The sequence below is a fragment of the Piliocolobus tephrosceles genome, chromosome 2 (assembly GCF_002776525.5).
Source record: "Piliocolobus tephrosceles isolate RC106 chromosome 2, ASM277652v3, whole genome shotgun sequence".
Taxonomy (NCBI): Eukaryota; Metazoa; Chordata; class Mammalia; order Primates; family Cercopithecidae; genus Piliocolobus; species Piliocolobus tephrosceles.
Window position 1 is genome coordinate 134,327,919 of NC_045435.1, and position 27,738 is coordinate 134,355,656.

At 37.3% G+C, this 27,738-nt stretch overlaps 1 protein-coding gene across 29 annotated transcripts in view; it reads right to left on the reverse strand.

Annotated features, from left to right (window-relative positions):
* The window catches only part of LOC111526523, a 110,918-nt gene that overhangs the window by 75,135 nt on the left and 8,045 nt on the right, over positions 1-27,738 (reverse strand). For 17 of the 29 annotated variants that reach the window (XR_002726400.1, XR_002726398.1, XR_002726394.1 and 14 more), the window contains one exon: positions 11,489-11,540. The exons of 3 other annotated variants lie outside the window; for them this stretch is intronic. Coding sequence is in view for 10 of the 26 variants with exons in the window: in XM_023192268.1 (XP_023048036.1) it covers positions 11,489-11,540 (52 nt within the window). In the remaining 16 variants the exon portion in view is untranslated. 9 more of the 29 variants (XR_002726405.2, XR_002726406.1, XR_002726399.1 and 6 more) reach the window with 8 other exon arrangements.

Here is a 27,738-nt window from a genome sequence, read left to right on the forward strand (position 1 = left end):
CTGGTCTTTGATGATGGTGACGTACTGATGGGGTTTTGATATAGGTGTCCTTCCTGTTTGATAGTTTTCCTTCTGACAGTCAGGACCCTCAGCTGTAGGTCTGTTGGAGATTGCTTGAGGTCCACTCCAGACCCTGTTTGCATGGGTATCAGCAGCAGAGGTTGCAGAAGATAGAATATTGCTGAAGAGCGAGTGTACCTGTCTGATTCTTGCTTTGGAAGCTTTCTCTCAGGGGTGTACTCCACCCTGTGAGGTGTGGGGTGTCAGACTGCCCCTAGGGGGGGATGTCTCCCAGTTAGTCTACTCAGGGGTCAGTGACCCACTTGAGCAGGCAGACTGCCCCTTCTCAGATCTCAACCTCTGTGTTGGGAGATCCACTGCTCTCTTCAAAGCTGTCAGACAGAGTCGTTCGCGTCTGGACAGGCCTCTGCTGCTTTAGCTGAGCCCTGTCCCCAGAGGCGGAGTCTACAGAGACAGGCAGGTTTCCTTGAGCTGCTGTGAGTTCCACCCAGTTCGAGCTTCCCAGCAGCTTTATTTACCTACTTAAGCCTCAGCGATGGCGGGCGCCCCTCCCCCAGCCTGGCTGCTGCCTTGCGGTTAGATTGCCGCAGACTGCTGTGTTAGCAAGGAGGGAGGCTCCGTGGGCGTGGGACCCTCCCGGCCAGGTGTGGGATATAATCTCCGGTGTGCCGGTGTTACAGCGCAGTATTGGGGTGGGAGTTACCCGATTTTCCAGGTGTTGTGTGTCTCAGTTCCCCTGGCTAGGAAAAGGGACTCCCTTCCCCCTGGCGTTTCCCAGGTGAGGCGATGCCTCGCCCTGCTTCAGCTCTCTGGTCGGGCTGCAGCAGCTGACCAGCAACTCCCGAGTGAGATGACCCCAGTACCTCAGTTGAAAATGCAGAAATCACCGGTCTTCTGTGTCGCTCGCGCTGGGAGATGGAGACTGAAGCTGTTCCTATTCGGCCATCTTGCTCCGCCCCCAGTCTGGGTGTGGTGGACAGCCTTGTTCCAGTAAGCTCTGACAGTAAAGATGGGGTCCTGTGTCCACACTTTTAAACAACCAAATTTTGGTAACATTCACTCATTATCACAAGAACAGCACCGAGGGGGAAATCTGCTTTCCTGATTCAAGACCCTCCCACTAGGCCCAACGTTCAACAGTGGGGATTACAATTTGACATGCGATTTGGTCAGGGACATAGACCCAAACTATATCCAATTTATTATTTTTTAAATGTCTTTTAAAAACTGTTAAAATAAAAAAACACAGTGTATCATAGGATCTTAGGATCTATAATATATGTAAAAGTAAAATATATGACAATAATATTACAAACGCCAGGAGGGGAGATATGAAAGTATACTGACATGAGGTTCTTATTATATAGATGCTGTGGTATACAGATAAGAAAAGCTGTGATAAGTTAAAAATTTATGCTTCAAAGTATACATAACACATACACATAACACTTAAACACATACACACAACAAAGAGTTATAATTAATAAACCAAAAAAGTAAATAAGATAAAGTAAGTTTTAAAAAATCAAAAAGAAGCCAGAAAATACAGTAAAGGAGACCTAAGAGCACATGGAAAAATTGAAAACAAATAAGAATATGATAGGCCTCCATTCACCTGTACCAGTAATTTCATTAATTATTAATTAAGCACTCCAATTAAAAGGCAGAAGTTGTGTTGAAAACAAACAAAAAAATGCTACCAACAAGAAACCTACCTTAAATATAAAAACACAAATAGGCTACATGTTAAAGGATGGAAAAAGGTATATCATGCTACCATTAATCACTCATATTAATATTAGATAATATAGATTTTACAGCAAAGAATATTACCAGGGATAAAAAAAGGCCATTTTATAATGATAAAAGATTCCATTCGTCAAATGGACATGCAATTCTAAATGTTTTTACACCTGATAACAGAGTTTCAAATTACATGAAGCAGAAACTGATAAATCTGCAAAGAAAAATAGACAAATTCTCAGTTATAGCTGGAAGTTTCAACATACCTCTCAAAAGTTTGTAGAAGAAATAGACAGAAAATCAGTAAGCATATTGGACACTAACACTACCAACCAACTCGACCTACTAGAAAACTATTAGAATGATCCACCCAGAAACAACAAAATACACATTTTTTTAAAAGTGCACAGTAAGGATTTACAAGATAGTCCATATTCAGGGCGATAAAACAAGTCTTATTAAATTTGAAAGGTTTTATGGTATATAAAATATGTTGTATAAACATATTAGAATTAAAGTCAAATCAATAAAAGATATCTGACAAATCCCAAATATTTGGAAATTAAATAACACACTTCTAAATAACCTATATATCAAAGAAAGATTTTTTTATACATCAGAAAATATTCTGAACTGAATGAAAATGTGGAATGCATTTAAAGCAGTATGTGAGGGGAAATTATAGTAACAATGGCTATATTAGAAAAGAAAAAGAAGGCCTCAAATCAATAATCTTAGCTTTTACATTTAAAAACTAAAAAAAAAAAAAATTAAACTTCAATTAAGCAAAAGTTGTTTATAAAAATTTAATGCCAATGAACTTAACTTAGACTGAGGGGAAAAAAATCATCGAATGTCCACCAATCTTCACTTATGAATAAAGGGAATAGCCTAACATTTACTAAAACATTGAGTTTATAGTTAAAAATCTTCCTATAAAAATTCAGGCCCAAATAACTTCTTTAGGGAATCATACCAAATATTTAAGAAAGAAATATCACCAATCCTAAACAAAGTCTCTGAAAAAAACGAAAAGGAAAGAATACTTCCCAACACATTGTATGGTGCCAGCACTACCCTAATATCCAAATCTGACAAAGACACTACAAGAAAACTGCAAGCTAACACCGCTTATGAACACATATGTGACATTTCCAAACCTTCGAAAATTTTAGCCTGTTTCTTTGATGGTCAGAAAGTGCTTGCACCTTATGGTCTCCCTTTATAATCGCAATTGGTATATATACAAATTAACTGCATTTATTCATTCAGAATTTGTAGGGGGATACATTTTCTAGTTTTAAAGCCATTTTTTAAAACTTTTTAGTGAAGCTTAATAAACATAGAGAAAAGAGACTATTTATAGAACACAACTCAATGAACTTTAATGCACTGAACACGTCCATATAACCAAACCAAGCTCAAGTAACAAAACATCGGCAAAGCCAGAAACCTCTTTGTGAAGCCTTCTTTTCGCTACTTATTCCCTCTAATAGTATCAATTTTTCTGACTTCTAGCATCAAAGATTGGTTTGAAGGCATTTGATTTTATCAGTTAGCTTTTTTAAATGTTTATTCTGCTTGACATTCATCTAAAATTAGTGTGTAAATGTGTTTGAATGATCACTCATTAAACCATATTTTGTACATATCCCTTGTTATTTATTTATAAATTATACAAATATCAGGTTTTTAAAACTTGAATTATTATTTCCTAGCACATTATATACCTGAGGCATGGTTCATTAATAACATAAATCTATTTTTCAAATGGATTTTCAGATAGTTACAATTTTATAATAGATTTCATAACAGATTTCTCATATGTAATTCAATAATGATTTTTTATTGGAATGTAGTTATGAAGTATCTTGAGACTTATTTGTGCTGAATTTTAACATAATCTCAACTTGAGTTTTTCATATGAGAGAATCTTTAGACCACTTGTCTGTTTTGTGAGGACGAATGTAGTTAAAAACTGATTAATATTTTATCTAATTCTATATAGCTAAGGACACATAAATGCCAATACGTCCCAGATTTCTAAGGGACAGCAAAAAAGTGATGGCTCCACTCTCAGTCTTTCATGGGGTTGTGTTAGTCAGAGTTCTTCAGAGAAACAGAACCAATAGGATAGCTCTCTCTCTCTCCATATATATAATATATATAAATATATAATTCATATATCATATATATCAAATATATATAGAATCATATATATGATTCATATATCATATATATATAGAGAGAGAGAGGGGAGAGAGAGAGAGATTTTAAAGAATTGGTTCACACAATTGTGGGGGGCTTGGTAAATTCAAAATCTGCAAGGTGGAGATTCTGTCAGGCTGAAGACCCAGGGGAGAGTTGCAGCTTGAATCTGAAGGCAATGTGCTGGCAGAATTCATTCTTCCTCTGAGGAAGGTCAGTCTCTGTTCTATTAAGGACTTTGACTGGTTGGATGAGGCCTATCCACACTATGGAAGGTAATCTGCTTTACTCAAATTCTACCAGTTTAAGTGTTAATCTCATCCAAAAAAACACCTTCATGGAAACATCCAGAATAATGTTTGATGAATTGTCTGGCACCTTGGCTCAACCAAGTTTACATATAAAATTACCCAACATAGGTTGGAGCTCATCCTTCTGATAGGATGGCCTCCACGTCCTCACACATTGACCAAATAAGGGCTCCTAGGCCAATCCAAGTTTCAAAATGTAATAAAGTAAAACATCTTATTTGTTTAAGATTAAACACGATACATAATGAGTATATGAAAATAACAGTATAAATATTTTAAAATGCACATAAAAGATGTAATATTGTCTTCTAGCCACAACGGATTGTCCCTTAATATCTTCCATTGTTTTCCTTCTAAATGATGCTGGAATTTTTAGAAAGCACTACTGCTATAAGTGAATAAGGTTTGTCTGAGTTTATATAATTTAGTAAAATCAAATATTTGGTATTAATTGTATTATAATTTCAAATAGTGTTTTTCTATTCAATTATTTTATTCATCTTAATTTGGCCATTACCTAAACTTTACTTTAAACTTTCTTAGAACCCAAGAACTTAATCACACAATAATCTGGAAATTCATTTAACTCATGGGAAACTAAATTGTCTATGAAATATAAATGCATCCTTTCATAACATATATAATACCCTATTGTTTGAGTATTTCATGTATTGTATTTCCTAAACAAAGATTTTATTGGGCAAATGGACATTCTAGGGCTCTGTATTTTAGGTAAGCAAGAATCTGCTGTTTAAATAACAAGAGGAAATGCATCTACCTCAGACAATTGAAGTTTAACAAACTCAGTTTCATTTTTATTAGGATTTCATTGTGAGAAATAGCTGATATCGTTACTTGCTTTGTCCTCCTTGGTGATTCGATTTCACTTTTATATATTCAATAGTGGAGAAATTCTGTAGCCTGGACCACAGTTTTGATTTACATTTGGTTTCCCAGAATTTCATTATAATAGTTTTGTTTGGCATCCAAAGTCTATGTAAGTCCCAGTTTATATTTCCCCTCAACTGAATAATTATAAGTCACCACATTTCCATAATCTTTGCCAACATTTTTTCCTTTCAGTGGTAGTGGAAAGTAGTTTTTGTTCTGATTGTGTTTATTTGCCAAGGGCATTTATTACCAAGACTTGGTAAAGGCTCTGATTGGGCCACATCTTCCTCAGCTGGTTCCACTCACGCTCCCAGCCTCAACCAGTGCAGTTGGTTTGTTTGCTTAAATTCAGAGTTGTTGTTTATTCTCCCATTATGTGCTTTCATGATCTGGAAAGTTTTAGAAAATAATTTTTTAAATCAACTATGAGATCTTCTGAAAACTAAGTGTAGCCAAAATAATTTCACTTGTTGATAAACAAAATAGCATACGTTAAAAGCTGTCTTTCGACCCTTGGGGTAGACATATGGTTTTGAGTCCTGGCCCCACAACTTACTAACCTCTCTGTGCTCTTGTTGCCTGGTCTTACAAATGGGAGAACTAATAGCATCCTAATTTAAAAGGTTGCTGTGAATAATGCCTTACACATTATAGGTGCTGTTTGTTATAATGTGCTAGATATACTCTGTCTTTGGAGTAAGTAGTTCAATAAATTCAACCACTTAGCTATTTACTGAACTCTCTAGCAGGTTAGTTGATTTAGTCAACGGAATGTTGCAATTTCCATACAGTTAAATAATTCCTTTTCGTTCAAAGGATTTAAATTTAGAAGCATTAAGTTTAGTGATTCTCCTGGGAGTAAATATTAATCATGAACCTATGTATCTTTAAGTTATAGGCAAAATGATAGCTCACTCTTAAAAGTCATTAATTCGAGGTTGGGTGTGGTGGCAATAGCCTATAGTCTCAGCTATTTGGGAGGCTCACTTGAGACCAGGAGTTTGAGGCTACAATACACTACTATTATTGTACCTCTGAATAGCCACTGCATCCCAGCCTGAACAACACAGCGAGATCCCACCCCTGAAAAAATAAAATGAAAGATTGTAAAGACAGCTCATGTTATTAGGATACAGTTTATAATCTGTGATTGCAATTACAGTCAGCCAGACCTTGCCTAAGCATTCTCAAGCTCAGTCACAGTTTTCATATTCTCATCACTTCTATGAAATTAAATGTCTTGTTAATAATATATGTGTTGGGTTTAATTGTCTTTTAAAATGTATTTTAAAAGATTACAATACAACTGAGCATTAACACAAAAAAGTTATTATATTTGCAATAAAGCATGGAAACAGAACATTGAGTATACATTTGATACTGAAGAAGCAGATATTTGTTTTTGAAAAGATAGCCATGATTTCATTTTTTCTTGCAAAGCAACTATCAAGTGCTCTATGGAACCTAGGAAAGGACAGTACTTACAGGCATGAAAACTCATGATATAGTTTGCTCCTAAATTATACGTAACTGACCATAGACACTTTTCAGTAAGGCCAGTAATTTGGGGAGAAAAATCAGCAACTAATGTTCAAGAAATCTTTAAAGAAATGCCATCTTCTAAGCTCTGGGGCAATATTGTGTTGAAAACACAGACATTAACAACTCTGAGTTGAAAAGTGAGTCAGAAGCATTGGACTCAGATTGTAAAGAAGTTTAGGAAATATCTTCTTCATTAATTTATTACCTTAGCATTTTCCTTTTGTACCAACATAAGACTGATATGAAATTCTTTGAAGTTGTGTTAAGTCCAAAATTGTGTTTACTTTACTAAAAGAGCTCTTTCAGTAAATATAAGATTTTAAAAACTAAGTGATATATAGGGCTTGTGGATAGCTTAATTGGTAGCATTGTTTTCTTCTTTTGTATTATAGCACATGTTAAATTGATGGAATCATATTTGATGAAATATAATAAGCATAAGTAACAGTATAAACCTATCTGTGGTAAAGGATCTAGTTTCAATTTTCAATTCATCACAGGTATTTTGTAAAGTACAAGAAAAATGAAATGTAAAAGATATAAATATATAATATGAATTATTTAAATTATTAGATATAACGAATGTAAAGTTACTTTATCAAACTGCTCCAAAATTTTCTAGGTGCTCACTCACACTTTCTCAACTGATCTTGCCCCAGATCAGTAACAATCCGTGGATCAGCAGTTTGTGGGCCACACTCTGTTACTCCTCTGTGCTGCTATTGAAGTGATAACACTGAATGTCAGATATTCTCAGGAATGGCTGGTGAAGTTCAGAAAAAGATAAACCTCAGGTTTTCTTTCTTATACACATCAACAGAATGTTTTATGCTTGTATAGAACTTTGTGGTTTATGAAATACTTGCACCAATAAAGCCTTCCAGCCAAGTTGTCTGGGTAAGTTGACTCAACACAATATTGCCCCAGAGCTGAGAAGAGAGCATTTCTTTAAAGATTTCTTGAACATTGAGTATGTTTATTTGATGCATACTCTCCACTCTAAACACATATATAGGTTGACAACAGAGTGACCAAAAAGACATAGCCCATCTCAAAAACAAGATCAGCATTTTTCTTGGACAGAGATGCAAAACAAAAGCAGGGGCACAATTCAAGGTAGACAATAGCAATCAGGAGCTTAGTTAGCCCTTGTCAGTTAAAGACCAGACAGTGCTCCATGCAAGAAGGCAACAGAAATACTCTCCTGCTCTCGTAAAAGGTGGAGGACAAAACCACTTCTGACTCAAGTCTGTAAGAAGCTGTGAGCCAGGAGGCAAGAGGGCAAAGACACCACTGTATGATTAGGTGCTGGGGCATAAGCATACCTCCTTCAGGTTCCATATTGGAACACCAATATCTTCAGGTGTCAAAGGGCTTTTTTTGTCCATTGCTCCACCAGTTTCCCCTCAACTACTCTGAGAGAAACTGGGTGTGTAGAATGATTCCTATCACACAAATGAGAAAATTAAAGCTCAGAGAGTTTACCTAGGAGCACACAGGACTAATGCCCAGCTTACTGTGCTACCTCAAAAACACAATCTGAGTTGTGTAGTTGGAGTTAATGGAATTGGTAGTAGAAAACTTGTTCTTTCCTTAAAAATTGTTGTTGTTGTTATTTGTTTGTTTGTTTGTTTGAGACAGACTCTTGCTGTGTCACCCAAGCTGAAGTGCAGTGGCATGTCTCAGCTCACTGCAACCTCTGCCTCCTGGTTTCAAGCAATTCTTGTGCCTCAACCTCCCAAGTAGCTGAAATTACAGGCACACACCACTACACCTGGCTAATTTTGTATTTTTAGTAGAGACAGAGTGGGAGGTGGGGTTCACCATTTTGGACAGGCTGGTCTCAAACTCCGGACCTCAAGTGGTCCACCTGCCTCAGCCTCCCAAAGTGCTGGGGTTACAGGCGTGAACCACTGCAAATGGCTGAAAAGTCAGGTATTTTTAAATTACAACTGAATAGATGTTATAACGTGTGGCTTTTATAATCATTTTCCCAAAGAATGTCAGTTTTTATGATAAAATTTCAACAGTAGGTAGAGTAAATAAACTTTTGGCTCTTACAAGTTAGTGTATTGGTTTCGACATGGTGATATCAAACTCCAAGATACCAACATTGTCCTCCAAAAGGTGGAGAGGGTCTTCATATTTTATTAGATGGGAGAAACCCCTGACAAGATGATCCACAGCCTGGACAGTAATTTTCAATGGGTTGAGAAAACAATTGAGAAACAGATGCCAGCATACATCCTGGAATTTTCAAAATAGTCCCAATTTCATATAACCTTATTTCTTCTACTTACCTTTTCTTAACAGATTTTGGATATGTGATTTAATTTCAATGGCTTTGTTAGATGCACTATATAAATCAAGGCAAACAAGTAGAAAAAAAAACTTTCATCAGATATCTTAACTTGATTTTTTTTTATTCAGAAGCTCTAGGCTACATTTGAGAGAGACCCCTGAAACCAAGTAAAGTACCAATCAACAGGTGTGTGGATTCAGCTTGAACAGATATGGAAATTAGTACAGGAAGCACAGTCCTAATATCGAACATGAGTAATCTTGCAAACTAAAGCCACCCTCACCTTGCCCCAGTTTCTTTTTTAAAATTCCCTCTGAATTTACTTACTCTTCTACTTACTCCTAGCATCTGCCCATTTGTCTGTTGACAAATAATAAAAATTTGGTTTTCTAGTCTCATCCTTCTTTATCCCCACCAACTGCTAAGTTCATCTTGAAATTATGTGTAGGATTTTGTTAGAACTTATAGAAGATGTGGTTATGCTTTTTAATTTAAAAAGTAAATATAGGATTTTTCTTTATTCTTGTCCAATGCTTCCTTCTTCTCATTCTGACATTAAAAGTCATATTATACAGTCAAACCTTTGGAGTGATTAGATGTACACATTTCTTGCATACATGTATATTTTACATAGTCTTATACATCACTTGACATATAATTCCTAGCTTGCACTTCGAGGATAAGTCATCATCATTTTCATGCATACAGTGGAAGGAAATTAGCACATCTTGCTTTCTTGCACAGTGGATCAGATGTGCCCTTAACCCTGAAATCCATTAGGGAAAGGATTCCACAGATATTAACTCACTTAAAAATAGTTCATGCTTTAGGACAGTTTGTTTCCTTCAAGGTTATACGACTGGATAAATAATGTAGAGACTTTTGAAATGTTGAGTTTACATCTTAGCAATTAAGAGTATTCAAAAATAAACCATAAACGTTTGTGATTTATATGTTTGGCAAAGCACTTATAAATTGAGCTTGGCTTTTTTTCTTCTTCTTAATCCCAAAATGGGAATTTTCTATCTCATTTAAGAAGTAGGATTTTTTTTTTTCCTTTTTTTCCTCTACCTGTGTAGCTTTCCACAGAATTTTGGTGTGTGTAGCCCATTTTCAAATAACATCTGGCAATTGTTCTTATAGATCAGATTATTTTAAGAAAAAGAAAGAAAGAAAAAGGATTAGGCCAGTTATGACATCAGCTTATAACTAAAAATAATGGCTGAAATTAATGTGTTTCTAACTGTTTAAGCACCTAAGTGATGTTTAAAGTCTCTCCCCATGTGTAACAGAAATACCAAAACTCGCTCAGTGCTAGTTTGTTCCTGATTTAAAATACTCCAGCTTGCAGAAGTTATCCAGTTTCAAATAAGCTATTAATTGCAGTACACAGATACTTATTTATAGCTTTGTGGTTGGCATATATATCTGGGTTGGGGACTCCTACTGCTTTGAAAAACACTTAGCAATATCTGCCAACTGACATTCATAGATATATCATCTATTATTTCCCAGGTTTGAAAGATAAACTAAAAAAATCTTTTGTCAGGCCTTTTACCTAATTTTTTTTTAAGTTCAGAAGCTCTAGGTTACATCTGAGGAAGAGTCCCTAACTCATATATAGGAGTTGATGAATTAAGGCATTTATTTGATAAGCACCATTAAATACCTCATACGTCATACGGTATTTTGGGTGCTGGTAATAAAAATTTCATGATTCATACCCCCAAAGAATATAAACAGTTTAAACGGAAGAGAAGGCTACAGAAATAAATAAGTGGAATGAAGCTTTATAGGTGCTGTGAGAGAAGTATTCATAGAGTATGATGAGTTCATAAAGGAAGGAGTCATTGCCAACTGGGTGAGGCCATGGGAAATCAGGATGTTAATCAATGGAGAAGGTGGGGCTTGAATTAAGTTTGGAGAATGTACTCTTATTCATCAGAAAGTAAAGGTGGTGTGAGTCTACAAAGAAGAATCATGGCATAGTTGTATGGTACATTTGGAGAACTCTGGATATTTCATTGTGACATGAATGTAAGATACAGTAAGAACTGGGTTCAGTTAGATATGAAGCTGAAGAGAAAAGCATGAACCAAAGTAGAGAAGACCTCATGTTTCATTGCAGATGTTTAAATTAAACCTTACCAATAAAAGGCAAGCTTTAAAAAATTATAAAAGGGTAAAATCTAAAAGAGTAGGAACATCATCAGATTTGAAATTTAGAGCTAGAAGTCTGGGAGCAGTGTGAGAACAAACTGGAAGGGGTTAGATAAGAATCAGTGACCATATAACAAGAGGCTATGAAAAAGATGGCGAAAATCTAAATAAAGGCAGCAGTGGTTGGAGAGTAAGTAAAATATTTTGAGCATGTACAATTATATACACTCCACTTATTTATGTACTACATTATAAAATACACACTTAAAATAACATAAGAGTATAAAAATGAAACAGCGTTTTCTCATACCTGGAGTATAGAGTCATTCTTTGGTGTTTGTGAGGGACTGGTTCCAGGACCCCTGCAGATACCAAAATCCATGAATGCTCAAGTCCCTTATATAAAATGGCATAGTATTTTCAAATAACCCAGGCATATCCTGTGCACTTTAAATCATCTCTAGATTACTTAAAATAACTAATACAATGTAAATGCTATGGAAACAGTTTTAATATTGTATTTTTTAAAATGTATATTACTTTTTATTGTATTTTTTTCCAAATATTTTTTATCTGAAGTTGGTTGAATTCATGCACAAGAAACCCATGTATACAGAGGGCCAACCGTATACTATCACTACAAATTTGAACATAATAAAAATTTCATGTAGCTATTTCTTCCACTCTGTATTTTCTTCAAGGCTCCAGAGAACCTCTTTAAGCCAGAGACACATGCAGTACAGTTTTTGTGACCCCTTTACCAGAGGACACATGACAGGGGAGAGAGAGGTACTTCTGCATCCCACAGGGTGGCCCTCAACACTCAGTGTGCATCAGAATCGCCTGTATGTTTAAAAAAAAATACCGATGCCCAGGCTCTAACCTCGGGATTTGGTTTCCAAAAGTCTGGTGAGAGCAGGGCCTAGGCATTGGTATTTTTAAAAATCCTCCCAGGAGAAGTTAGTGTACAGCAGGTGTTGAGAATCACTGCTCTAGACTCTTGTTGGGGGGCCAAAGAAAATTTCCAGCAGAATGTGGCTATGGTGTTCAGCCATAGTGCCTGGGTGGGGCAATGCAGTAGCTGCGAGGACACAGTGGAAGTAGTGATCTGTCCACATGGAGGTGACTGCACTGCCCCAGGAAGGTGGTCACTGGAATCAGAAGAAGCAACTTCCATGCCCTCCAAGATGGTGGTGCTCAGCAGAAGAAGATGTGCCACTAAGATTGAAGGCTGGACTGCTTTAAGAGCTGACAAGTCATCAGGAGAATGTTGCAGGGGCTGAGATCTTGACTGAACTGGTAGGAACAAGGACTATCTACTGCAACTTAAATTAATGTCATTCCAATGTCACTAAGGCTTCTACAGTTTGAAGATACTTAGGGAAACTCAGGTTACAGCATTCATATTTTAACAATACCCAACTTTTACAGAGAGAGCGTGGCAATATACAAAGATCTTTTGTATATATATTATGTTACTTACAGGTATGTGGGGTCAAAATTTTATAGAAGATTGTTTTCCTTCTAGCATATATGACATTCTATACTTTCTTACTTAATATTGGCAATTTTTTTCTCATCTAAAAAAATCCTACAACCCATTCAATAAATTATCTCATATATAGACTGTTAAAACTCACAAAGTGGTTGAAATTTCTAATACTGAAGGTACTAGTAAAAGCCATAAGTTGAAAGGGAATTTTTTTTTTTTTTTTTTTTTTTTGGCAGATTGGTCTCCTGATTCCCAGAGTTTTTTTTTTTTTCAAATATTTAATATTATGTGTTTAAATACTAAATATTAGGGTATATAGATGGAAAACAGAGAAAATTTTGTCTGTGAATAACAATAACACAGTACACTTTAAAATTACAGAAAGAGACTTTCTCACATGTTTCTAATCTGACAGTAAAATAACAATCTGTTTTAGCCAGGTGGAAGGAGTCAACCATAAAACTTTTCTTCTTTCAGGATAATTTTGTAAACAGCATGCTTCTTAATTAAGCAGCATCAAAATGCACATCTAAGTGACTCATCTCTACTATATTTTGAAGGATTGAAAAAGGATCATAACTACTAGTATCAGTTCCCTGCAAATAGTTTACACACACACACACACACACACACACACACACACACCCCTTTTTCATTCTCCACTGTGAATTATTGACCTCATTATGCAACATAAGTTATTAAAGCAAAGTAGTTATAGAAAGACTGAGTGGTCATGTTAAAAAAACTTGGAATTTTATTGGAAAGTGGAAAAAACATTTCCTGTGATTCTCAGATCAAAGCTCCCTTGGGCCTCATCACAAGCCCTTTCAAAAACAGCAGTTGAAATTGAGGTAAGGAAATTTTGCCTACATAAGAAACTCCGCTCTGCTTTGTTTAGGAAGTGATGACTGAAATTTAATTCATTGGATCACAGGGCCCGGAAATGCTGTGCCAGCTTGGATCTACTTTGAGTTTCCTTAAGAAGCCTGGTATGTTTTAATTCAAAGATGTGGAGACCTGTTGGCAACCCTTTGGAAGCATTTAGCAAACTATATTAAGGCTACCTTCAGGCACTTCATTTATAAGCTATAAGAATTCCAGCTGTTTTCCCTTGAGTCTGTTTTTCTAAAGAATACTTTTCTTCCATTAAATTCTATGTCACAGATAAAATAATTATGTATAAAACATATGTAAAACATATGCATTCATTTCCTTTTATCTAAATATCTATGCAAAGAAAGTTGTCTAATCTCTTCAAGCAGCTACTTGTATTAGAATTTCAAGTTCTTTTCTAGATTTATCTAAAGGGTTGGCAATGTAAACTTGATTTTGGTTGCTAATACTACTCATTTTAGATCTTTCCCATCACATAATTTTATTCTAAGCTAAATTTTCCCTTTTCCTTCTCATCCTATTTTCCTTGGTCATCTTAGGAGGTGGACTTTCTGCTACATTCCTCCTGCTTATGCATTACAAATAACAGGCATTTTTTTTTACATTGTAATCACCATTGGCCAACAAAGTCACTCCAGATCTTCCTTATATATGGGCCCCGCCCCGCCCCTTAGTAACAAAAGAAGAGCATCAAAGACTGTGCTTTTAGTAAACAATGAATTCAGATTCAAATAATCTATTAATGAAGAAATATAAGTAACTTTAAATTTCCTTACAGTGAATTATTTCAGTCTGTTTCTGTTTTTAAAAAATGGAATTTTTCAAGAGTTAGTCCCATGAAAATCACTCTGTGGTAAGTCTAAGTCTGATTTCTTTTAGTCTAGGAACTGTTCACTCCCTTTATTAAATCCATTTTCCAAATTTGTTAGCACTTAAGCAGTAACATTACGGAGGTCAGTCTACAGAAAAGTAGAGTATAAATATGGAGTCAAACAAATACTGCAAAGATATAATTAATTTCAGTATTAAACAACCTGCAGTAGTCAAGAACTATGACAAAAGTTCCAAGAATAGGCCAAGATAAAAGAAGGAAAGATGAAAGAAGAAAAGGCATCTTACAACATTTTAGTCAAAGGTATATAGAAAAAAACAAAGCAACAGCCCTTGCAAAAAGCAACCTATTACTCATAAGGCTGGTTCTGCATAGAGAAAAGTAATTTAAGCTATAATTTTCTATTTTCACTGATCCTTTTTTTACATCAAAAACATATGTATACATGACATAACAATGTGTAACTTTGGAAACTTATGGAAATAATGTATATATAAAAACTTTCTAAGAAAATCATATATGAAGAATGATGTGGTTTGAATGTTTGTCCCATCAAAAATCTCATGTTGAAATTTGATTCCCAGTGTTGGAGGCTGGACCTTGTTATTCATTGTTATTAAATGAATAAACAAGCTAAATAATATCCAACTATATAGTTTTAAAACTGTGGTATTATTTAAATTACTTATTTTTATTTATAAACGTAAGATGTTATCATTAATGAAATTCAACAAACATAAATAAATGAGAAAGGAGAAATATTATCTATTGAAGAAAACTTCACACATTCTACAAATACGTGGAGGATGATGGCAACAAATTACTTTAAATCATGTTATAAAAAATTTGGTTTATTATTTTGTATCTAGCTTCAAGCAAGGAGAGGAATAGAAATAATCTTTGCTGAGAATCTACTATCCTCTGCTATCTCAATTTAATGTCACAATAACTTTGCAAGCTAAGCACTGGTACCACCATTATTTAACAGATAAAGAAGACAGATCTTAGATGGGCTAACAACTTATCCAATGTTACTTAGCTAGAAAGCAATGAAAACAAGATTCAATTTCAGTTCTCTCTGGCAAATGCCAATTCTGGAGCTTTCAGTTGCATTTGGTAAAGGCCTATGTATTCTCAAATGTGCCAAAGTATAAGAGAGAAGAAGGCCAAGGAATTTGGTCTTAGATCACTGATCCCTCTTTAAATAAAATAGCTATAACTGAAACTTGTTTTTTACTAGACTTTTGTGTAATATTTCAGTAAAAACAAACAAAAACTCACCTGAAAAAGTTTGAAAAACAATCCACCCCCACAATGTTGCCTTACAACATAGCTTTCAGAAGTTCTGGCCAAAAAAAAACCTGTGATAGAAATTGGGGGAGTGACATCAGCAAGATGGCTAGCTACAGACACTTGGCATTCATCCCCCCTACAAGAACGAACCAAGGCAAAGAAACAATAGCTGATTTGACTGGACTGTTGAAGGGAGATCATTAGAATGCAGTAGGAGAGTAGAGACACATTTGTGGTGATTGGAAACCCAGGAGGGCAGTGTGGAGGAACCCCGCCTCTGCAGCCCCATCTCTCTCACCTGGATCAGATTTGCCTAGAGTCAGGAGGGACGTCCTGTTTCAGGGAAAAGATATGCAGAAGATCCCCACCAGCCCCCATTGCCACGGTAAACACCTACAGTCCTTACAACAGGAAAATCTTCAGTTCTCATAAGCCCTAAGCCCAATTTTGAAATCTGCTGGGAATTCACGCAGTTGTATTGCCCAGATCAGAAGCACAAGGTGTGTACTCCTCTCATCCAGCCATGGTGAGCCAACCTGCCGCAGCACAACGCCATCTTAAGACCAGACACTTCTGGAGTGTGCCCTCTTCTGGGGCACAGTGGCTACAGCACCTCTCTTGCATTAGGGCTCCATCTTCATTACACCAAGTCCACAAATGTGACAGAAGGCCACAATCCTAGCTGTCTGAAGTATGGGCCTAGGATTGGCTGTGACTCTGGTCCAGCACAGCAGGATAACCAACCCCTGCCTCCCTCACTTCCAGTCAAAGGAACAGTCTAGCAGTCCTGCCTAGGACAAACCTATCCTAAAGCCTGCTAAACCACTGCATGCCCTCCCTGAAGTCAGAGAGGCCCCTGAGTCTTCGAGCAGCTAACATGCCCCTGAGCCAGCAAAGTAACTACATACCTGTGCTCAGAACCTGAGAAACAGCCCCATAGCATCCCTGATACCCCCAGACGTGTCCTTGGCTTGTCCAGTGGCCCTGTAACCCTACTAAGAGCCTGAGAAATAGTCTTGTAAGCCATCATTGGTAGGCATGCTACCAGATCAGCCAAGCAGCCAAGAGACCATAACCTGGACCTGAGAAACAATTCCATGGATCACCGCTGTTGAGTGCACCCCTGATCCAGGTAAGCAGCCTTACACCTTCATCTCAAACCTGAGAAATAGCCCATAGTCCATCCAGAGAAGACATGGCCCCAGCCTGATCAAGCAGCTATGTGCCCCTGAGAAAGAGCCCTGTGGGCTGCTTCTGGTAAGCATGCCCTCAGGTCAACCAAGCATCCCTGTGTCGGTATCCCAGGCCTGTGCAACAGCACCATGGACCACCTCCCACAGAAATTCCCCAGCTGAGCAGCCATGCAGCTTTAAAGCTTGAGAAATAGTGTCGTGGATCAGCTGCAGCAGGCACACACACAGCCAGCCCTGCACCCCCATACCAGGCCTGAGAAATAACCCCATGGACTACCACTGGCCAGCACAACCCCAAGTCCAGTCAAGCAGCCTTTAGCCCATGTGCCAGGATTGAGAAGCAGCCCAATGGGTCAACCCTGGAAAACACATTTCCAGGTGGCTGAGCAGTAGTGTACATACCTTTCAGGCCTGAGGAATCACCCCACAAGCTGCTCCTGAGAGGCCAACCCCCAGCCTAGCCAAGCAACTGTGTGCCTTAGTTTGTGGCCAGAGTAACAGCCCTGTACCCCTCAACCCTGGAGAGCCAAAGCTCACATTGGCCAACTCCTTATGTGCATACAGATACCCTCAACATAAGAAATAGCCCAGTGGGCTCACCCATGGCAAAGCACACCACCATAGCCACAAACATTCTCAGCTTAAGCTGCTAAGAAACTCACAAATGCCAATGGCATGAATTACAACTGAAGAAACTACACAGACACTATACTAGAACAAAGATCAAAACACACAACACACTGATACCAAGACCTATTCGTTTGAATAAGTCTTTCCCTAGGAAACCTACTCCATAAATTTGGAAGAGGTGAATTTTCTACTAGTTGCATAGAAATCAATGTAAGGACACATCAACCATGAAAAAGCAAGGAAACATGTCACTTCCAAAGGAAAATAATAATTCTGCAGAATATACCCCAATCGAAAGGAAATATAGGAAGTGCTAGAGTAATAATTCAAAATAATAATCTTAAAGAAACTCATTGAGGTACAAGCAAATGCAGATAGACAATTCAATAAAATTAGGAAACAATTCATTGTTTGAATGAGAAATTCAACAACCAGATAGATGTGATAAATAGATATTATATCATAAAAAGAAACCAAACAGAAATCCTAGAACTGAAGAATTTAATGAGTGAAACAAAAAAATATAATTGAGAACTTTAACAACACTCTAGACCAACCCGAAGAAAAAATTTATGAGCTAGAAGATAAATATTTTGAAATAATACAGGCAGACAAAAAAAAAAAAGAAAACAGAATAAAGAAGCATACTGGATTTACAAGACATGATTAAGCAAATATGTATATTATGGGCATTATAGAAAGGAGAAGAGACAAGGAAAGGTAAGAAAAATATATTTAATGAAATAATAACAAAAAATGTCCCAAGTCTATGGAGAGAGAAGGACATCTAGGTTCAGGAAGCTCAAAGAAACCCAAATAGATTCAACCTAATCTTCAATCTTCAAGGAATACCATGGCCAAATTGTCAAAAGTCAAAAACATAGAAAGAATTTTAAAAGCAGCAAGGGAAAAGTGTAAAGTTGTATATAAGGGAATCCTCATTAGAATAATAGTGTATTGCTGGGTGCAGTGGCTCATGCCTGTAATCCCAGCACGTTGGGAGGCCGGGGTGGGTGGATCACGAGGTCAGGAGTTCGAGAACAGCCTGGTCAATATGGTGAAACCTCATCTCTACTAAAAATACAAAATTTGGCCGGGTGTGGTGGCAGATGCCTGTAATCCCAACGACTTGGGAGGCTGAGGCAGGAGAATTGCTTGAACCCAGGAGGTGAAGGTTGCAGTGAACCAAGATCGCACCACTGCACTCCAGCCTGGGTGACAGAGCCAGACTCCATCTTAAAAAAAGAAAGAAAAAAACCTTTTTCTCAGCAGACAGCTTATAGGCCAAGAGACAATAAAAGAATATAGTCAAGATGCTGAAAGAAAAAAACTTGCCAGTCAATAATAATATACCCAGCCAAATTATCCCTCAGAAGTGAAGGATAAATAAAATCTTTCATAGAGAAGCAAAAACTAAGGAAACTTATCACCATTAGACCAGCATTACAAGGGAGTCTTATGTTCGGAAATAAAAAGACGATAACCACTACTATGAAAACATGCAAAACTATAATACTCGCTAGTACAGCTGACACACAAAGGAGAAAAAGAAAGAAATCAAACTTTATCACTACAGAAAACCACCCAAATCTAAAAAAAAATAATAAGAAGAAAGGATATAAGAAACAAAGAATATACAAGATAACCCCAAAACAAACAATAAACATGATAGGAAAAAAACCTCACCTATCAAAAATAATCTTGACTATTAATGGATTAAATTCCTCATTTAAACAACATAGACTGACTGAATGGATACAAAAACAAGACCTATCTCCATACTCCCTACAAGAAACCGGTCTTGTTATTAAAGACATAAATAGGCTGAAAGCGAAGAGATAGAAAAAGATATTCTATGCTGACAAACACCAAAAATAAGCAGGAAAAGCTATACTTGTATCAGACAAAAGAGATTTCATTTTAAAAACTATAAGAAGAGACAAAGAAGGACATTATATAATAATAAAGGAATTAATTCAGTGAGAAAATATAACAATTGTAAAAATATATTCAACCAGTACTAGAGCACTCAGATATGTAAAGCATATATTGTTAAATCTAAAGAGAGACATAAACCCCAAACAATGATATCTGGGGACTTCAAAACCTCACTGTCAGCACGAGACAAATCATCTAGACAGAAAATCAACAAGGAAACATTGAATTTAATCTGCACTATAGACCAAATAGACCTAAAAGACATTTACAGAACACTTTGCTCTATGGCTGCTTGGGTGACCATATGTTAACTAAGCATTAACATATGGTCATTTCTCCAGGACTGATCATATATTAGAACACAAAACAAGTCTCCAAAATTTAAAAATTTGTGACCATACCAAGAATCTTACCTGATCACAATGGAATAAAACTAGACACCAATAACAAGAGTAACATTCAAAACTATACCAATACATAGAAAGTAAACAGCATGCTCCTAATGACCAATAGATGAAGAAAGAAATTAAGACTAATATTTAAAACTTCCTTGAAACCAATGAAAATTTAAGCACAACATACCAAAACTTATGGAGCAAAAGCAGTATTAAGTTTATAGCAATATATGCCTACATCAAAAAACTAGAAAGATTTTAAATAAACAATGTAACAGTGCACTTTGAAGTACTAGAAAAGCAAGAACAAACCAACTCCAGAATTAATAGAAGGAAAAATATAATATAAATCAGAGCATACATAAATAAAACTGAGAGTAAAAAAATACTAAAGATTCATGAAACATAAGGGTAGTTTTTGAAAATATAAACAAAATTGACAAACTATTAACTAGACTAAGGAAAAAGAGAAATGGTTCAAATAAAGAAAATCAGAAACAAAAAATGACACATCTCAACAGATAACAGAAATAGAAAGGATCATTAAAGATTACTATGCACCAGTAAATTTAAAAATCAAGAGAAATAGATAACTTATGGGACATATACAACCTACAGAAATTGAAACAAGAAAAATAGAACACCTAAACATATAATATTAATAGCAATTAATGAGATTAAATCAATAATAAAGTCTTCCAACAAAAGGAAGTTGAAGACTGGATGGCTTTACCATTGGAGTCTACTAAACATTTAAAGAATTAACACTAATTCTTCTCAAACTATTTTAAAATGGAGGAAATTTTTCCTAACTCATTCTATAAGGCCTGTATAACCCTGTTAGCAACACAAGACTAGGATCCAACATAAAAAGAAAACTACAGGCCAATATCCCTGATGAACATAGAAACAAAAATTCTCAACAAAATCTTAGCAAACTAAATACAATAACATATCAAATTAATCATACACCATGATCAAGTGGGATTTATCCCAGGAATTCAAGCATGAGTCAACATATGCAAATCAATACACATCATACATCACGTTAATGGAATGAAGAACGAAAGTCATACGATCATCTTAATAGATGCAGAAAAAGCTTTTGATAACATTCAAAATCTCTTCATAATAAAAACTAATAAATTAGGTAGAGAAGTGTTGGGAAAACCAGCCCCACACCACCCAGCGGGTACCCTGAGTCCAGCGGAGACAAAGGAGCTAAAAAGAGACAGAATAAGCATTTAAAAGGCAGGTCCAGGCAATTGGAGAGTCGGAGGCTTGCTCACGGTCCAGAGCTCTCAGACGCTGCCCAATTTATTGGTTTACAAGCTCTTTGTTCTTAGGGCAGATTGGAGGGGGAGGAAGGATGAGGAAAAGGATTAATCAGTGAAGGAGAACTCGTGAGTCATTCGATAAAATGTGTAGCAGTGGCAGTTTCTGTGAATTTCTTTGAGCAAAGGCATGGTCTAAACTGCTTAAGATCTTTACTTATTGGGACTGAAACGGGTGGGAGAGGGTTTCAGGAGGAGCCAAGATGTTTGATTATACTCCACTGCTTCAAAGGAGTGTTAGCTCCCTGAGCAACCTGTGGAATGCCGCTGAGTGGTTATGCTCTCGGAGCATGAAGTCATGAATGCAATAAGGAGACTTCTCTCCTCAGAGGCTACCCATGGTTCCCTATGGGTGTCTCACACAGGGGAGACCAACTTAACTGGCACCCCAGAAACTCTCTTTCCCACAAGAAGGAAAGCAGCTCAACATAACAAAGGCCATATATGGAAAATCCCGAGCTAACATCTTACTGAATAGAGAAAAGCTAAATCTTTTCCTATAAAACTGATGGAACACAACGTAGAACTGGAAACCCTAGCCAGCGCAATTAGCAAGAGAAAGAAAAAAGGGCATCTAAATTGTAAAGGAAGAAGTCAAATTGTTCGTGTTTGCAGATGACATGATGTTATATATAGAAAAACGTAAAGACAGGGAATTTGTTCCAAGATGGCCAAATGGGAACTCCTCCAGTCTGCAGCTCCCAGTGTAATTGACACAGAAGATGGGTGATTTCTGCATTTCCAACTGAGGTACCTGGTTCATCTCACTGGAACTGGTTGGACAGTGGGTGCAGCCCACAGAGGGCGAGCAGAAACAGGGCAGGACGTTGCCTCACCCGGGAAGCACAAGGAGTGGGGGGATTTCCCTTTCCTAGTCAAGGGAAGCCATGAGAGATTGTACCTGGAAAATCGGGGCGCTCCTGTCCAAATACTACACTTTTCCAATGGTCTTAGCAAACAGCACACCAGGACATTATATTCCACACCTAGCTTGGAAGGTCCCACGCCCACAGAGCCTTGCTCACTTTAGCACAGCAGTCTGAGATGAAACTGCGAGGCAGCAGCCTGGCTGAGGGAGGGGTATCTGCCATTGATGAGGCTTGAGTAGGTAAACAAAGCAGCCAGGGAAGCTCAAACTTGGCAGAGCCCACCGCAGAGCAGCAAGACCTATTGCCTCTGCAGCTTCCACCTCTGGCAGCAGGGCATAGCTGAACAAAAGGCAGCAGAGACTTCTGCAGACTTAAACGTCCCTGTCTGACAGCTCTGAAGAGAGCAGTGGTTCTCCCAGCACAGTGTTTGAGCTCTGAGAACAGACAGACTGGCTCCTCAAGTGGGTTCCTGACCACCACGTAGCCTAACTGGGAGACACATCCCAGTAGGGGCCAACTGACACCTCAGACAGGCAGGTACCCCTCTGGGACAAAGCTTCCAGAAGAAGGATCAGGCAGCAATATTTGCTGTTCTGCAGTCTCCACTGGTGATACCCAGGCAAACAGGGTCTGGAGTGGACCTCCAGCAAACTCCAACAGACCTGCAGCTGATGGACATGACTGTTAGAAGGAAAACTAACAAACAGAAAGGAATAGCATCAATGTCAACAAAAAGGACATCCACACCAAAACCCCATCTGTAGGTCACCAACATCAAAGACCAAAGGTAGATAAAACCACAAAGATGAGGCGAAACCAGAGCAGAAAAGCTGAAAATTCTAAAAACCAGAGAACCTCTTCTCCTCCAAAGGATCGCAGCTCCTTGCCACCAAGGGAACAAAGCTGGATGGAGAATGACTTTGATGAGCTGATAGAAGTAGGCTTCAGAAGGTTAGTAATAACAAATTTCTCCAAGGTAAAGGAGGATGTTTGAACCCATCACAAGGAAGCTAAAAACCTTGAAAAAAGATTAGAAGAATGACTAACTAGATTAAGTAGTGTAGAGACAACCTTAAATAACCTGATGGAGCTGAAAACCATGGCACAAGAACTATGTAACATATGCATAAGCTTCAATAGCCAATTCAATCAGGTGGAAGAAAGGGTATCAGTGATTGAAGATCAAATGAATGAAATAAAGTGAGAAGAGAAGTTGAAAGAAAAAAGAATAAAAAGTCCCAAACAAAACCTCCAAGTAATATGGGGCTATGTGAAAAGACCAAACCTACATTTGATTGGTATACCTGAAAGTGACGGGGAGAATGGAATCAAGTAGGAAAACACTTTTCTGGATATTATTCAGGAGAACTTCCCCAACCTAGCAAGGCAGGCCAACATTCAAATTCAGGAAATACAGAGAATATCACAAAGATACTCCTTGAGAAGAGCAATCCCAAGACACATAATTGTCAGATTCACCAATGTTGAAATGAAGGAAAAAATGTTAAGGGCAGCCAGAGAGAAAGGTTGGGTTACCCACAAAGGGAAGCCCATCACACTAACAGCAGATTTATCAGCAGAAACTCTACAAGCCAGAAGAGAGTGTGGGCCAATATTCAACATTGCTAAAGAGAAGAGTTTTCAACCCAGAATTTGACATCCAGTCAAACTAAGCTTCATAAGTGAAGGAGAAATAAAATCCTTTACAGACAAGCAAATGCTGAGAGATTTTTATCACCACCAGGCCTGTCTTACAAGAGCTCCTGAAGGAAGCACTAAACATGGAAAGGAACAACTGGTAATAGCCACTGCAAAAACATGCCAAATTGTAAACACCATTGATGCTAGGAAGAGACTGCATCAACTAACAGGCAAAATAACCAGCTAATATCATAATGACAGGATCAAATTCACACATAACAATATTAACCTTAAATGTAAATGGGCTAAATGTGCCAATTAAAAGATATAGACTGGCAAATTGGATAAAGAGTCATGACTCATCAGTGTGCTGTATTCAGGAGACCCATCTCACATGCAGAGACACACATAGGCTTAAAATAAAGGGATGGAAGAAGATCTACCAAGCAAATGGAAAGAAAAAAAAAAAAAAACAGGAGTTGCAATCTTAGTCTCTGATAAAACAGACTTTAAACTAACAAAAGACACAAGGAAGGCCATTACATATTGGTAAAGAGATCAATTCAATAAGAAGAGCTAACTATCCTAAATTTATATGCACCCAATACAGGAGCACCCAGATTCATAAAGCAAGTTTTTAGAGACCTACAAAGAGACTTAGACTACCACACAATAATATTAGGAGACTTTACCATCCCACTGTCAATATTAGATGGATCAACGAGACAGAAGGTTAACAAGGATATCCAGGACCTGACTTCAGCTCTGCACCAAGCAGATCTAATAGACATCTACAGAACTCTCCACCCCAAAACAACAAAATATACATTTTTCTCAGCACCACATTTGCACTTATTCCAAAATGGACCACATAGTTGGAAGTAAAGCACTTCTCAGCAAATGTGAAAGAACAGAAATCACAACAAACTGTCTCTCAGACCACAGTGCAATCAAATTAGAACTCAGGATTAAGAAACTCACTCTAAACCCCACAAATACATGGAAACTGAACAACCTTCTCCTGAATGACTACTGGGTAAATAATGAAATGAAGACAGAAATAAAGATGTTCTTTGAAACCAATGAGAACAAAGACACAACATACCAGAATCTCTGGGACACATTTAAAGCAGTGTGTAGAGGGAAATTTATAGCACTAAATGCCCACAAGAGAAAGCAGGAAAGATCTAAAATCAACACCCTAACATCACGATTGAAATAACTAGAGAAGCAAGAGCAAACACATTCAAAATCTAGCAGAAGGCAAGAAATAACTAAGATCAAAGCAGAACTGAAGGAGATACAGACACAAAAAAACCCTTCAAGAAAATCAATGAATCCAGGAGCTGGCTTTTTGAAAAGATCAACAAAATTGATAGACTACTAGCAAGACAAATTAAGAAGAAAAGAGAGAAGAATCAAATAGATGCAATTAAAAAATGATAAAGGGGCTATCACCACTGATCCCACAGAAATACAAACTACCATCGGAGAATGTTATAAAAACCTCTATGCAAATAAACTAGAAAATCTAGAAGAAATGGGTAAATTCCTGGACACATACACCCTCCCAAGACAATACCAGGAAGAAATTGAATCTCTGAATAGACCAATAATAGGCTCTGAAATTAATTAATAGCTTACCAAGCAAGAAAAGTCAAGGACCAGGCGGATTCATGCCAAATTCTACCAGAGGTACAAAGAGGAGCTGGTACGCTTCCTTCTGATTCTATTCCAAACAATAGAAAAAGAGGGAATCCTCCCTAACTCATTTTGTGATGCCAGCATCGTCCTGATACCAAAGCCTAGCAGAGACACACACACAAAAAAAGAGAATTTTAGACCAATATCCCTGATGAACATCAATGCAGAAATCCTTAATAAAATACTGGCAAACTGAATCCAGCAGCACATCAAAAAGCTTATCCACTATGATCAAGTGGGCTTCATCCTGGGATGGAAGGCTGATTCAACATATGCAAATCAACAGATGTAATCCATCACATAAACAGAACCATTGACACAAACCACAAGATTATCTCAACAGATTCAGAAAAGGCCTTTGACAAAATTCAACAGCCCTTTGTGCTAAAAACTCTCAATAAGCTAGGTATTGATGGAATGTATCTCAAAATAATAAGAGCTATTCATGACAAACCCACAGCCAATATCATACTGAATGGACAAAAACTGGAAGCATTCCCTTTGAAATCTGGCACAAGACACCTATGCCCTCTCACACCACTCCTATTCAACATAGTGTTGGAAGTTCTGGCCAGGACAATCAGGCAAGAGAAATAAATAAAGGTATTCGATTAGGAAAAGAGGAAATCAAATTGTCTCTGTTTACAGATGACATGATTGTATACTTAGAAAACCCCATTGTCTCAGCCCAAAATCTCCTTAAGCTGATAAGCAACTTCAGCAAAGTCTCAGGATACAAAATCAACGTGCAAAAATCACAAGCATTTCTATACACCAATAACAGACAAACAGAGAGCCAAATCATGAGCAAACTCTCATTCACAATTGCTACAAAGAGAATAAAGCACCTAGGAATCCAACTTACAAGGGATGTGAAGGAACTCTTCAAGGAGAACTACAAACCACTGCTCAATGAAATAGAAGAAGACACAAACAAATGGAAGAACATTCCATGCTCATGGATAGGAAGAATCAATATCGTGAAAATGGCCATACTGCTCAAGGTAATTTATGGATTCAATGCCATCCCCATCAAGCTACCAATGACTTTCTTCACAGACTTGGAAAAAACTACTTTAAACTTCATATGGAACCAAAACAAAAAGGCCACATTGCCAAGTCAATCTTAAGCAAAAAGAACAAAGCTGGAGGTATCACTACCTGACTTCAAACTGTACTACAAGGCTACGGTAACCAAAACAGCATGGTACCAGTACCAAAACAGACATATAGACCAATAGAACAGAACAGAGGCCTCAGAAATAACACCACACATCTACAACCATCTGATCTTTGACAAACCTGACAAAAGGAAGCAATGGGGAAAGGATTCCCTATTTAATAAATGGTGCTGGGAAAACTGGCTAGTCATATGTAGAAAGCCGAAACTGGATCCCTTCCTTACATCTTATACAAAAAGTAATTCAAGATGGAGTAAAGACTTAAATGTTAGACATAAAACCATAAAATCCCTAGAAGAAAACCTAGGCAATATCATTCAGGACATAGGCATGGACAAGGAATTCATGACTAGAACACCAAAAACAATGGTAACAAAAACCAAAATTGACAAATGGGATCTAATTAAATAAAGAGCTCCTGCAAAGCAAAAGAAACTACCATCAGAGTGAAAAGGCAACCTACAGAATGGGAGAAAATTTTTGCAATCTACCCATCTGATAAAGGGCTAATATCCAGAATCTACAAAGAATTTAAATAAATCTACAAGAAAAAAACAACCCCATCAAAAACTGGGCAAAGGATATGAACAGATACTTCTCAAAAGAAGGTATTTATTCCACCAACAGACACATGAAAAAATGCTTCTCGTCACTGGTCATTAGATAAATGCAAATCAAAACCACAATGAGATACCATCTCATGCCAGTTAGAATGGAGATGATTAAAAAGTCAGAAAACAACAGGTGCTGGAGAGAATGTGGTGAAATAGGAAAGCTTTTGCACTGTTGGTGGGACTGTAAACTAGTTCAACCATTGTGGAAGACACTGTGGCGATTCCTCAAGGATCTACAGCTAGAAATACCATTAGACCCAGTGATCCCATTACTGGGTATATATCCAAAGGATTATAATTCATGCTACTCTAAAGACACATGCACACGTATGTTTATCGAAGCACTATTCACAATAGGAAAGACTTGAAATCAACCCAAATGTCCATCAATGACAGACTAGATTAAGAAAATGTGGCACATACATGTCATGGAATATTATGCAGCCATAAAAAAGGATGAGTTCATATCCTTTGCAGGGACATGGATGAAGCTGGAAACCATCATTCTGAACAAACTGTCACATGGACAGAAAACCAAACACTGCATGTT